The sequence below is a fragment of the Rhinopithecus roxellana genome, chromosome 7 (genome assembly GCF_007565055.1).
Source record: "Rhinopithecus roxellana isolate Shanxi Qingling chromosome 7, ASM756505v1, whole genome shotgun sequence".
NCBI classification, from domain to species: Eukaryota; Metazoa; Chordata; class Mammalia; order Primates; family Cercopithecidae; genus Rhinopithecus; species Rhinopithecus roxellana.
The window spans coordinates 24,918,045-24,930,984 of NC_044555.1; the positions used below are offsets into that span (position 1 = coordinate 24,918,045).

Consider the following 12,940-nt stretch of genomic DNA (forward strand, 5'->3'; position numbering starts at 1 on the left):
CTGTGCAAGTATTCGATTCAGAAGGCATACGCACTTATACATGCCCTCTGACTTACTTTTCCATGTCTTACCAAATTTTTAAAAATTGCAAGTTAGCATTTGGCCATGGAAGTGCTCAAATGTAGTATCCACTCACATGCATTTTTCCAGTCACGGTATTCTGGTTTTTGGTGTGGTTTGGTTTGGTTTGGTTTGGTTTGGTTTGGTTTGGTTTGGTTTGGTTTTTTTGAGACGGAGTTTTGCTCTTGTTGCCCAGGCTGGAGTGCAATGGCGCGATCTCGGCTGGCTGCAGCATTCGCCCCCGGGTTCAAGCGGTTCTCCTGCCTCAACCTCCCGACTAGCTGGGATTAAGGCACTCACCACCACACCCGGCTAAGTTTTTGTATTTTTAGTAGAGACGGGGTTTCACCATTTTGGCCAAGCTGGCTTCGAACTCCTGACCTCAGGTGATCCATCCCCCTCAGCCTCGGCAAAGTGCACACTGTTCTGTTTGCAGACTGAAATATGAGTTGGCGAGGAAGAAGATATAGACCAAGACGATGTTTACGACTTGCTCAGCTGGTTGGGCCTATGCCTGTGAGTAACTGAACATTCGATTTTTTCCAATAGCAGAAGTTTTTTTTTTGTGTGGTAGTTATTGTTGAACTAGTATAGATACACTGATATAAAGGTCTCCCATGTTGATAAAAAATGATCATGGCATCTCGTGAAGGACAGAGTAACCCAAGAGGACTACACACTGTTTTCGCCTGGATGTGTGAACTTGTGTTCCTCGATTTGACTGGTGATTTCCTCCTCATGCTTATTCATAGCACATTACACCCATTCAACCCCACATGAATTAAAATGGCTTCCAACGCCATTGAGGGTAATGGTCTCAGAGTAACCTCTCTATGGGAAGAGTAACTTAATGAAGAATAAGTATGTGGAATGGTTTTGGGATAGTGTTGGAGCATGTCTTTAAACATGCATATGATCAGAAGTATCTGTGTAATCTGTATATTCATATTATTGACATGCATTGATAAGAAGAATTTTTTATCTGCACATGCACACACCATGCCCCTGCCCTTGTCCCAGGAGCCCAGTGTGCCAGAGCCTCAACAAGAAGGACCACCAACTGAAAGTCAGGATCATACACCTGGTCAGAAGAGAGAAGAAGATCAGGGTGCAGCTGAGATTCAAGGTGCTGGGAAGGGAAAGAAAGAATGTCTATGGGGGGAGGAGGCCTGTGTGTGCATGACGCCTTATGCCATGACCAGTAACAGGAGGAAAGAAAACAACAGGAAAGGATCTCAAACATTTGCTGAGAGTTTTGCAAGAGGCTGGAAATGTGATGGGTATAGTTTGCAGCTTCCTGCAGTCCCTGGATATGATGAATCTTCTCTTTTTCTTTGAGATGCATTTTGTATGCTTGAAAATATAGTCCTTCCTAAATCAGATGAAACCATTTAATTGGTTGTATAAAAATGTACATTATTTCACCAGTTTAACGTGATAGTCTTAGGATGTTGCAGTGAGATCTTCTCAGCCATGGTGTTCACAGTGTTGTAAGCACCCTTTGATAGCATGTGGAGTGCCAAGTCACCCTACCATATAACACCCCAAATAAAGCCCATTTGCAAAGGAATCTTAGCCTCATTTTATAAATAAGAAAACGGAGGCCGGGCGTGGTGCCTCACCCCTGTTATCCCTGCACTTTGGGAGGCCGAGGTGGGCGGATCACTTGAGGTCAGGAGTTCGAGACCACCGTGGCCAATATGGTGAAATCCTGTCTCTACTAAAAATAATACGAACTCGTTGGGCGTGGTGGCACACACCTGCAATCTCAGCTACTAAGTAGGCTAAGGCGGGAGAATTTCTTGAGCCCGTGTGGCAGAGGTTGCAGTGAGCCGAGATCACACCACTGCACTCCAGCCTTGGTGACACAGCGAGACTCCGTCTCAAAACATAAAAATAAATAAATAAGAAAACTGAGGCTCAGAGATAGAGACTTAGCAAGAAAACTCGACTCATGGAGAAGGAATTCGTATTTTGTTCCAAGGTATGCATTCTTCCTACCATCTATTTTAGAAAATGTGAATGATTTTGCTCAAAAATGCTTAATACTCAAATGTGTCTGTACTATAAGGTACTTCGATATTGGCTCAGGACAAAACGCAGTTCAGTGAAGCAGGATAGCAACTCCAGAAAAGAAGTCAATGAATGACAGCCACTGTTTCCTTTGATGTATATTTTTGACAGTGTGTTTGGTAAAAGGTGGATAACTCAGGATGTTGGCGTACAGGTAACTTTATTAGCAGGATATGGAGGGGGCTTTGAAAAGTTGTTTCAATATTTTTATAATTAGAAAACTCCAAGTACGATAAGATCATCATGAAACAGAAATTGTTTCCTCAACGGATAGCATTTTCAAACTAATCAGAGACAGAATTTGGACCATGGATTATTTTAGCAATTCCCTGTTAAGGGGTTTCCAGAATACGACTGTCAACAATGCTCATTACTTTCTTTGCACTTCAGTACCCGTACTCCCACTGGAAGACAGTGGTTTTGCTGTTATATTTCGTACTTTTTTTCTTAATGACATTCACGTATGGAAAGTCACATATAGGGGCCTTTGGATCTAAGAATTACTTTAATAAAGTTTAACCCCAACATTTTCAAGATACCTCAACAGGGGATGAGTGTCAGGACCATAAGATTTGTCATAGGCTCACCAATACATTGATCTAATCCTTCAGAAAATTACATTTAAGTTACGATTAAAATGCTATCCATGAGGCCGTCTTCGGTTTTCCTAGGTAGCTGTGTGTTTATAATACACAATGGTAAAGTATGGGAAACGTAGGTGTGCTGAGACTTATCCTCAGATTGTCATTTAAGATAAGGTATCATAATACAGGAAAACAAACGTGGGACATCTTTGCTTCACATTTATTACCACAGTAGCTTATAGGCTTTTACTGCATAACACCGAGGAAAAGAAAAGGATCAGTTCCTTATTTATCATTCCCGTTTGGCTGCTCCAGTCGACATCCTTGGTATTTTTTCAGTGCCCGACCTGGAAGCTGATCTCCAGAAGCTGTCTCAGTCAAAGACTGGAAATGAATGCGGAGATGGTCCTGATGTCCAGGGGAAGATTCTGCCAAAATCAGAGCAATTTAAAATGCCAGAAGGAGGTATGTTACCCATTAAGATTCAAAATTATGTGCTGTCTGTATTCCATAATATTATACTTTTGATAATAAAAGGAGAGAATCTTACTGCCCCTTTAAAAATAGAGTTCAAATGCAGACTTTCTTTGGAAGGTAATTCAGACCCTAGAAGCCTGACTGCAAAACTGAAACACTGTCAGATACAGACACAAATTGGGTCAAAGCCATATTGAATCATCAAATAGCAAAGCATTTTCTTACTTCTGAGTATAACCAACAGCTAACAATTTGCAGATTATTTTGTGATTTCTGCTTTTCACAAAAACATAATGCACTTGTAATACCACTTTGTATGAAATATGCTGATCCCTGAAGGAGATTCTCGTACCAGCTCTTAACATAATTTGTGAGCTTCTGGATAAATCACATAAATCCTACACCCATTTTTGCTTTTATTGAAAGTAGTGAATGCACATCAGATAGATTAAAGTCCACTTCAGTGCTGATTTCTACATGCTCTGGTTCTGTTGGAGAGAATGCAAAGATACTCGGATTTTCATGATTTGTTTATCATAACGATCAGCTTCAGTCCAATTGTAATATCTGAGTTGAGATTTCATTGCTTCTAAGAAAACAAGCGGGCACTCTGCTTGATGTTTGTTTTTCCGTAAGGAGACCTTCATGAGTGTTCTTGAATTTTGTCAGATCCTGAATTCTCTCAGACTCTTAAACAATGATTGTTTTATTTTTATTTTTGCTTTTGTTTTGTTTTGTTTTGTTTTGTTTTGTTTTGTTTTGTTTCGGACGAGGTCTCCCTCGGCCGCCCAGGATGGAGTGCAGTGGTCCGATCTTGGTTCCCTGTGACCTCTGCCTCCCGGGTTTAAGCGATTCTCATACCTCAGCCTCACGTGTATTTGGGATTACAGGTGCATGCCACCATGCCCAACAATTTTTTGTATTTTTAGTAGAAACAGGGTTTCATCATGTTGGCCAATCTGGGCTCGAACTCCTGACCTCAAGTGATCCACCTGCCTCGGCCTCCCAAAATGCTGGGATTACAGGTGTGAACCACCTCCCTCGCTGGACCCAATGATTGTATTTTAAAGTCTTCCCACAGTGAAGCCTTGAATGACTGAATAATAAAATAGAAAGAGACAGTCAAGGTTTTGTGGCCCATGAAGTAGGGAGCCTGCATGTAGGTCAGTGATGCTCAAAGTGGTTGGAAGATGCCTGTGCTACGCATGCTCCCTACCCTTCTGTCAGTCTTCATGAGCTACTGTGTGTAATTAGATTGAAGACACATACGGCAACCTCTAACCATATCAGAGGTTATATATTACAGGTTTCTGCCTTGAGTCATCAGATGATATGATTTGAAGTTCAAAGACTATAACGTACTAAGTCCTGAGTAGTCCACATAAGTATCTTTTACACATTTTTCAAATTGCTGACTTAATTAGAAGAACTTCTGAATTTAAAGGATGCACTGCATTTTTAGGGGAGAAATTATCTAAATGATTTACTCCACACTGGTGAACCACTCCATTAGACTATTTACATTAATAGATAGTGTGTAGACGATTTCCAGGAGCCTACTGAACAAGCCTCAGTTGTATTCTTAGGACAGTCATACCGTTAAATGCATATCTTATTAAAATAGATAACAAATTACATGATACAAGAAAATAATACTGAGACATAAAAAATAAAAGAGTCACAGAATAAACTTAAGGGAAAGGGAAACAGGCAGTAAATGAAAGGTATGAATCATTAACAAAGGGAAAACTAATCGAAAGTAATACATTTAATAGATCATTCTTTTGAGAAATAGCTAGGAAGACAGCATCCAGCAGATGAAAACAATCTTGAAGAAAATGGAAAAAGCACAACACGGAATATGAACAAGACCCAGATATTGAATGTAGGGCATAATTGAAAGTGAATACATTCTTAAACACAGTATTTCAGAGTATGGATGAAATGGTTGACACGCTAGGGATGCCTACATTATTTAATATATCCCTGCAATACCTGAATATCTGAACACCACAAAGACTGTGCATGAACTTGTGAAATTTGCTAGTTGTCCCTGAAAAACAGTTACTTTTAGAAGCAAATGTTTAGCTTTTCCAGATGTCTTACTCTCCGTTTTCATTTCCCTCTCCATTTCTTTTTTTTTTTTTCCCCCACACTGGTTATGATGTATAACTCTTTCACCTTTTAATATCAATCATGAGCGTGATACGTTAAAACTTATATGACCATTTAATTAATTATACAAATGGGAATACTTTCCAGTGAAAAAAGTGTCATTATTCATATTGACATGAGGACTATAGGTGAAAACTGGATGCAAATGGTTAGTGTATGTTAAAAAAGAACAAAGAAGGGTCAACTAGCTCAAAGCAATATCATAGCACTTCTTCACAACAGAGAAAAAACAAATGCAATACTGGCCTTTCTATTCATTTCGCATATGTATTTCCTAATGGGACATTAACAGTTTTCTCAAAAGATAGCTTTCAGACTGTCTGCAGGAACCTATTGGACATTCAGACCATACTGTCAAGCCAAAACATTAAATTATGCATTTTTTTCTGGAGGAATTTTTTTCACAAATTCCTTCTGTTTTCTTCGGGTTTTTTTTTTTTGTGTTCTGGTTGTATTTTCAGTAAAACTCTACACATTGTTTGCCATCTACTTTAAGCCCCTTCTAATAGGTTCACCTGATTTAATGTGATCTGTCCTCAGACTGTCTTTTGGTTTCCTTCTAGCACAAAAAGCAGGGTGTGTTTTAAAAATGTTGCTAATGTATATGTTTGGAAGTGTATCCTCAAAGTCTCTACGGAGGTCTAGTTGAATATTAGCCACAGGAAGACTCTTTGGATTCTGGTTTTAGTCCATTGTATAAAACTAAACCTTTGGTGTCCTTTGCATGCCTTTAATTTCATGTGAATAGAGTTCTGCTGGTAATGTTTCTGCCTGTTATGTTTCTATCGCAGGGGAAGGGAAACCACAGCTTTAAACAAAGACAACCGAAAGAATGCAAACTGGATTTATCCGAGATATTTGACTTTTAAAAATCTCAATAAAGTTTTCCAGTTTTCGCCAAAGAAGTATCACACACCTGTTGTTCATTTATTCTCACATATTAGACAGTATTGAACATTTTGGCCGGGTGCAGTGGCTCATTCCTGTAATCCAAGCACATTGGGATGCTGAGGCAGGAAGATTGCTTGAGCTTGGGAGATTGAGACGTGTTTGGGCAACATGGCAAAACCCCCTCTCTACAAAAATAGATGAATGAATGTATGAATATATGCACATATGTATGTAGGTGTAGTCTCAGCTACTCTGGAGGCTGAGGTGGGAGGATCCCTTGAGCCTAGGAGGTCGAGGACGTAGGTAGTCATGTTCACGCCACTGCAGCTCCAGCCTGGGTGAATGCGACTCTGTCTGAATAAAATATAGTATCATTTTTGCAACGCTGCATTCTGATTGAGCTGGTATGCACATGTGTGATATTGTGAATATATATATATATATTTGGTCCTGGACCCTGCTTACTGTCATACAACTCCTACAGGTTTTGGAATCTCCACATAGTGATATCTTTTTGTATGCTAGTGAATTGACCATTTGCTGGCAGCTCCTAGGTAGCTCTAGGATGGGGGATTAGAGGGTTGGGACTTTTCAGCCACATCCCCAACCTTCAGGACAGGGAGAGGGGCTGAAGGTTAAGTTGATTACCAATGGCGGGCCAGCAGTTTAGTCAATCATGCCTATATGATGAAAACCTCCATCAAAACCCAAAAGGACAGGGTTCAGAGAGCTTCTTGCCTAGTGGAACACATGGAGAGTGGCATGCCCGTAGAGGCCATGGAAGCCCCCTGCCCCTTCCTTCTATTCCTTCCCCTATGTATCTCTTTATCTGCATCCTTTGTTAGGATAGCCTATTTTCCACAAAATATGTGAGAATTCCCCAGGCTATGGAGCTGGATGAAAGAACTAGGGCCTAGGTAGAAGAAAGGGGAAAGCAACTAGGGGCAACTTGCTGAAGCAAAATTACTTGGATCCTACCTACACTGTCTCCTTACACGTGATGGCATGACATAGCCATGGGATTCCATCCTGCCTCTTACACACTGGCCTTGAGATGGTGGGCAAGATACTTACGTCCTGTGGGACAGTTTCCCCATTTTTAAGGTGAAATTAGAATATTTACACTAAATACTTGCTATGAAGAATAAATTAAATAACAAGATGCAGGCATTACATTGCAGATAAATTTACTAGTTATCTTTCCTTAATCCCTTTAAAATTTCAAATATTTTCATTCCATTTTCTTTACAACTACATCTCTAGTATGTGATAACTGCTTTGGAATTTCAAGTAGGAATATCAGTCTACCTTTTTAAATGCATTTGACTTCAGAAAGTGATTTCATGTAAATATGTAAGTTAAATAGCAGTGTAGCTGGCATCAGACATGGCATTGATTCTGAAGCTGATTTGTAAATAACCGAGGTGTGACAAGGCCAACCCTATGTCAGTACTATGTGCTGAAAACTTGTTTGATGTGTGTGATGCCATGAAGAATCAGTCTATTCCAGTCAGTCAACACCACACAACTCAATATCACAGTGTGTCAAGAGCTCAGGCAGTCCCTAAGCAGCCCTGTGGTGGCTAACGGGGCCACAAGGATCACCAGTGCAGTTGTTATTTTGGCTTGTCATATATTCATCGATTTGGCGGGTAAGAAGACAATGAGCCCAAATGAATCAAAGTGGTTGATTACTTGCAGACTCAGCAAAAGCAAGATTAGCATTGTGTCAGCACTGTGTCCCTAGTCCCAGGGTACCACACTGAATTGGAGAAACTCAGTGACAGTACGGATGGTGGGTCTCTCTGCCTGTGAGGAGCCCACAGTCATACCCTAAGGCCAATTTTGAAACCACACTGAATCCTGAACCCAAGATCACACCTTACCGAGCTGCGACTATGGGACAGCAAGGGTGACCCAGCTCCCGAACATCTCGCACAGAACACCTTAGGGATGTCATCCATGCTTGTGAAGAGGAGGAACCTGTGTCAGTGACTACCCTGAACTGACTTGCCTGCTGACAGTTCCCCTAAACCAAAGATGCAAATCAGTTGTTTAGACTGAACGGGGAACCCTAGAGGGAAAGGTTTCTTTGCGGGATGCCACAATGGAGGCCTTGGCCAGCTCCTACCTGATGAATGTATGTCCTGCTGGGGGTGCCCTAACAAGGGTAAAGTCTTGTAGTCCAGGGGTATCACCTGTGCCCTCTGGGATTGTTCTTACCTGTGTGCCCTGAATATCCCATCACTGCCTCATCCCTGGAAGGCGTGCACATCAACTTCAGCTTCCTTCAAAATTCACTCCATATTCACCTGACCCTCCCTCTATGGCCCTTGTTCCTCCCTTTTCCAGACCCCTCAAGGGAGCAAGTTCATTGTGGTGTCGCTGACTTCTAGTAGAAGGATGAGGATCTCTATCAGGCCATGGACCAAGTGGCCCAACCCATGGGAAGTCTGCCCACTTTCCCTCACACTCACTCATACTTCAACTTCTGGGAGGACTGATCTGTGGACCTACCTGATGTGTCATAGTCAGCAAGAAAGAAGTCATGACATTTCCTCCCACAGCTCTGCAGGGACAGAAGGCAGACAGCAAGACCCATGGGCAGCAGGAGCTTGCGTAGGAAGAGACTTGCCCATTGAGCCAGGGACTTTCAGGGACAGCCAGACTTTTCTCGCTGTCACCATGATATCAGCAGCCACTGCCATCACACTGGCTGCAGCAGGGAGGCCCAGCCAGGGCTGCATGCTCTGTGGAGCCAGCAGGAGCCAGGGACAAGTGGGATCCCCACCTTTTATGAGTTGGGGAGGGAGCTCCTGGGTGCACTTGCAGCTGTAGACCCAGACCTCTCGCTCTATGGAGCAGGCAGGAGCCCTGCCCTCCTGGGCGGGACTGCAGCCACCCAAGTTGTGGCTGCAGATCCAAGTCTCCCTGTCCTCTTGGGGGGACTGTGAGCAGGCAGGATCCCTGCCCTCCCGGCTGCAGCTGCAGCCAAACGATCCATGGCTGCAGACCCAGGAGCTGGGGACAAGTGGGAGGCCCATTCCTTCAGATTTAGTGGGTTGGGAGCTACCTAGGAGCAGCTGCAACTGCCCTCCCAAGTGCAGGACCCAGGCGTGTCTGCAGCCTGCACTCTCTGAAGCCCGGGAAGGCCCCCACTGCCGCTGCAGGCTCAGAAGTGTCTCCTCCCACTGCCTGATCTCTACCTGCTCCCAGCACCCACTCTGATTTCAGAGCAGGTTGGGAGCTGAGCCCCTACACTGTCACAGCTCAGCCAAGTGTGCACATGGCCAGGCCAGTACTGGCATGCCAGCCCCTTGCCACCTCAGACACCTCCAGAATTTGACTGCTGAGGAACATGAGAGGGGAAACCAAGGGGGTTCTGAGGGCAGCTGGGTGGTGGCCTGCAGGTGCCCCTTGGTGTGAGCAGCCTGGGCACCATGGACTCCAGTGGGAGGCAGACAGGATCCAGAGCAGAAGGGGGCAGTCCCTGGTAAGGCCCCACCTTCAGGCCAGGGACTGGCCAGGCTGCCAATCCCAGAGACCAGAGTGTGGACTTGTGGTGCCTTTTCTGGACCCATCCATGGCTGCCCATGGACCAATGTACATGCACTTTCTCCCCTCTGAGGTCCGTAAATGCCTGGGACTCAGCCAGAGCGGGGCAGAGGATGGAGAGACAATGGGACGACCAGCTGCAGAGAGGAGCTACCCTCTCCAGGGCCTCTTGTCTGCTAAGAGCTGCAGACGTTGGAAAGACCTGCCTGCAGAGAGAGGCCACACTCTTCAGGGCCTCCTCTCTGCTGAGAGCTGAACACTTGACCAAACAACCTGCCTACAGAGGAACTACCCACTGCGGATCTCCTCTGAGCTGTCTAACACTCAATAAAGCTCCTCTTGTTAGTTTTTTTAAAAAGTGAATATACAATTTATTTAACATTCGAACTTCATTAAGATATGTGCAATATGGCAATTTCATGGGGGATTAAACCCTACCTAGGATGATTGCTTGCTGGTGCTTAGCAACAGGGTCCAGTTCACACTTAGCACTAATTAAATATTTTATTGAATAAATACAATACCAAACAAAATGTATTCAAATGCTTTCTAAAAAAAAAAATTTAAAGGTCTTTCTACTCAGGCTAATGACTAACACAATAAAGGCAGATATGCTAGTTAAACATAATTGGCTGATTTTATACAGCACCTATATCTTTTAGCCCACGAGTATATTATTAAATGATAGAGAGCATCTAATACAACCATTTCTACAGAATTAGGAAATAAAATTTCTAAGAAAGATTTTACAAACCCCCATCTTTTATACCCACCCCCCAACAGTCTAACTCTAAAGGGGATAAAGCCAATGACTTTCCTCACAAGAGCTCATGACTAATGTAGCTTTGCTATCAAAATCTATATTTCTGATCCATTATGAGCATTGAGATAAGATTCAAGTATTCCCAAAGAAAGAACCACAATGCATATTGTGATCACCTATTCAGCAACAGCGAGTACTCTGCATCCAAAACTCTCATCCCAGGAATTAAATAAGGGTCAGCCACATTCATGGGAATCTCCTCTACTGCAGTATTGTAGAAAGTCTCAATGTCACGAAGAATCCTCTTGTCTTCTTCAGTAACAAAGTTTATAGCCACGGCCTTTCCTCCCATATAGACCCCTCTGCCAATTCTGTGAATATAGTTTTCACAATTGGTAGGTAGATCATAATTATAACCAAAGACACTTGTTGCACATCAATCCCGAGAGCCAACAAGTCAGTAGTGGTCAGAACATGGGTTGACCCTGATCAGAATTCCCTCATGACACCTATCTCTCCTTCTGGTCCATGTCACCATGCAGAACAGAAACTGTGAAGGCTCTGGCATGCATTCTTCTCAGTCAGCCAGTCCACTTTGCGCCTTGAGAAAAATAACAGCCTGCGTAATAGTCAGTGTGTCGTACAAGTCACAAAGTGTAGCCAACTTCCATTCCTCTCTCTCATCATTAATATAAAACTGTTTGATTCCTTCAAGGGTCAATTATTCCTTTTTCACCAGAAGTCGAATTGGATCTCTCATGAATTTTTTGGTCACTTCCAACACAATCAGTTGGCATTGTGGCAGAAAGCAACACAACCTGAATACTTGTATTTAATTTTTGGAAAATCTCATAGATTTCATCCTTAAACCCACGGCTCAACATTTCATCTGCTTCATCCAAAACAAACATTTTGATCCATTTTGGAAAAAGAAACTTCTGTTTCACATATCAAACACTCTCCCAGGTGTACCAATAACAATATGTGGTGCTTCAGCCTGCAGTTTTTGCATTTCAGTTCGAACATTTGTTCCACCAATACAGACATGACAAGTTGCTCCCATATAGTCTCCAAGTGCCAGAATTACCTTTTGGATCTGTGGAGCCAGTTCTCTGGTGAGGGCCAATATTAGTGCTTGGGTCTCCAACTGTTGCAGGATGGAGAAAGCAAATGTGGCTGTCTTGCCAGTACCTAACTGAGCTTGAGCAATCACATCATACCTTTTCATACAGGTAATAGTAGCTCTCTGCTGAATAGTGGAAGCCTTCTCAAAATCGTAAGCATAGATGCCCCCAAAGAAGAGCTCCTTTAAAGTCATATCATCAAAGTTATCAACAATCTCATTCCAGTTGCTGTCAGTTACACCATCGGGGTCCATTCCTTCTGGGCTGCCATGTTCTCTGTTATAATCCATGGAGCCACCAGACATGATCCAAAAAAACACTAAGTGCCCCACTGAAAAGTCCTCTTTGTCTTGTTTGCCCTCCACTTGTCTGCATACCTTATTCTTCCTGGATGCAGGACAAGAACTTGAGCAAGGGCGCCACCAGCCACAGAGGTTTCCAGCCAGAAAATCGACACCCCAAAGATCCCATAACACCCGTATCTGCATCCACAGGGCATTGTTTAGTAAAAAGAAAGGGACTTAAGAGAGCTTTTGTTTCTTTGCCCAAACAATCTCCTGCTTTGAGAAACACTGGAAGCACACAGTCCCATGTCACCCTTAGTGGAGGATGTATTTCTTTTGTGACAGAAATAAGGAATTTTATGTCTGTATTTACACATGCTTTTTTCTAAGGATGTTGCTCTGTTGCCAAGGCTGGAGGGCAGTGGCACAACTCCTGGGTTCAAACAATCTTCATCCTGCAGCCTCCCAAGTGAGTGGTACTACAGGTGTGGATACAACACCTGAGCAATCGATTCATCTATTTTTAGAGAGTGGTCCCACTATGTTGTCCATGCTGGTCTCAAATTCTTGGGCTCAAGAGATCCTCCCACCTTGGCCAATTTTTATACATGCTTTAGTTAATCACTTTTTTCTGTGATTCTGGGTTTTCTGCCATGCTTCCAGTGAATGTAACAATAGAAGATCTTACAGGGCAATAATCCTACTGCATTTATAATCAGACTAACAATTATTACACTTCAGCTTTTATGTCACCATTATGCTTAAATGACACATTGACCAAGACATAGAATTAAAGATTCTGAGATTTTGACATTATTAACAAATCAACTTGAGAAATATACAATCGTGCACTATCAGGAAAATTCTTGCCCTGAAACTCATGTAGGATAGGTGAACCCCAAAGTTTGAGCTTATTCCAATACTTTTACTGAATAGTACTGCTCCTTTCTGAAC

General features: G+C 42.8%; 1 protein-coding gene and 1 pseudogene across 1 annotated transcript; one reads left to right on the plus strand and one right to left on the minus strand.

The window, feature by feature from the left end:
* The first annotated feature begins 504 nt into the window (after nt 1-504).
* On the plus strand, nt 505-6,183 carry LOC115898583 (X antigen family member 5). The gene is made up of 4 exons (XM_030933522.1): nt 505-576; nt 1,081-1,186; nt 3,057-3,182; nt 6,161-6,183. The coding sequence occupies exons 1-4, from the start codon at nt 505-507 to the stop codon at nt 6,181-6,183; spliced, it is 327 nt and encodes a 108-aa protein (XP_030789382.1).
* A 4,567-nt stretch (nt 6,184-10,750) lies between these two features.
* LOC115898751 lies at nt 10,751-12,007 on the minus strand (annotated as a pseudogene).
* Nucleotides 12,008-12,940: the final 933 nt, after the last annotated feature.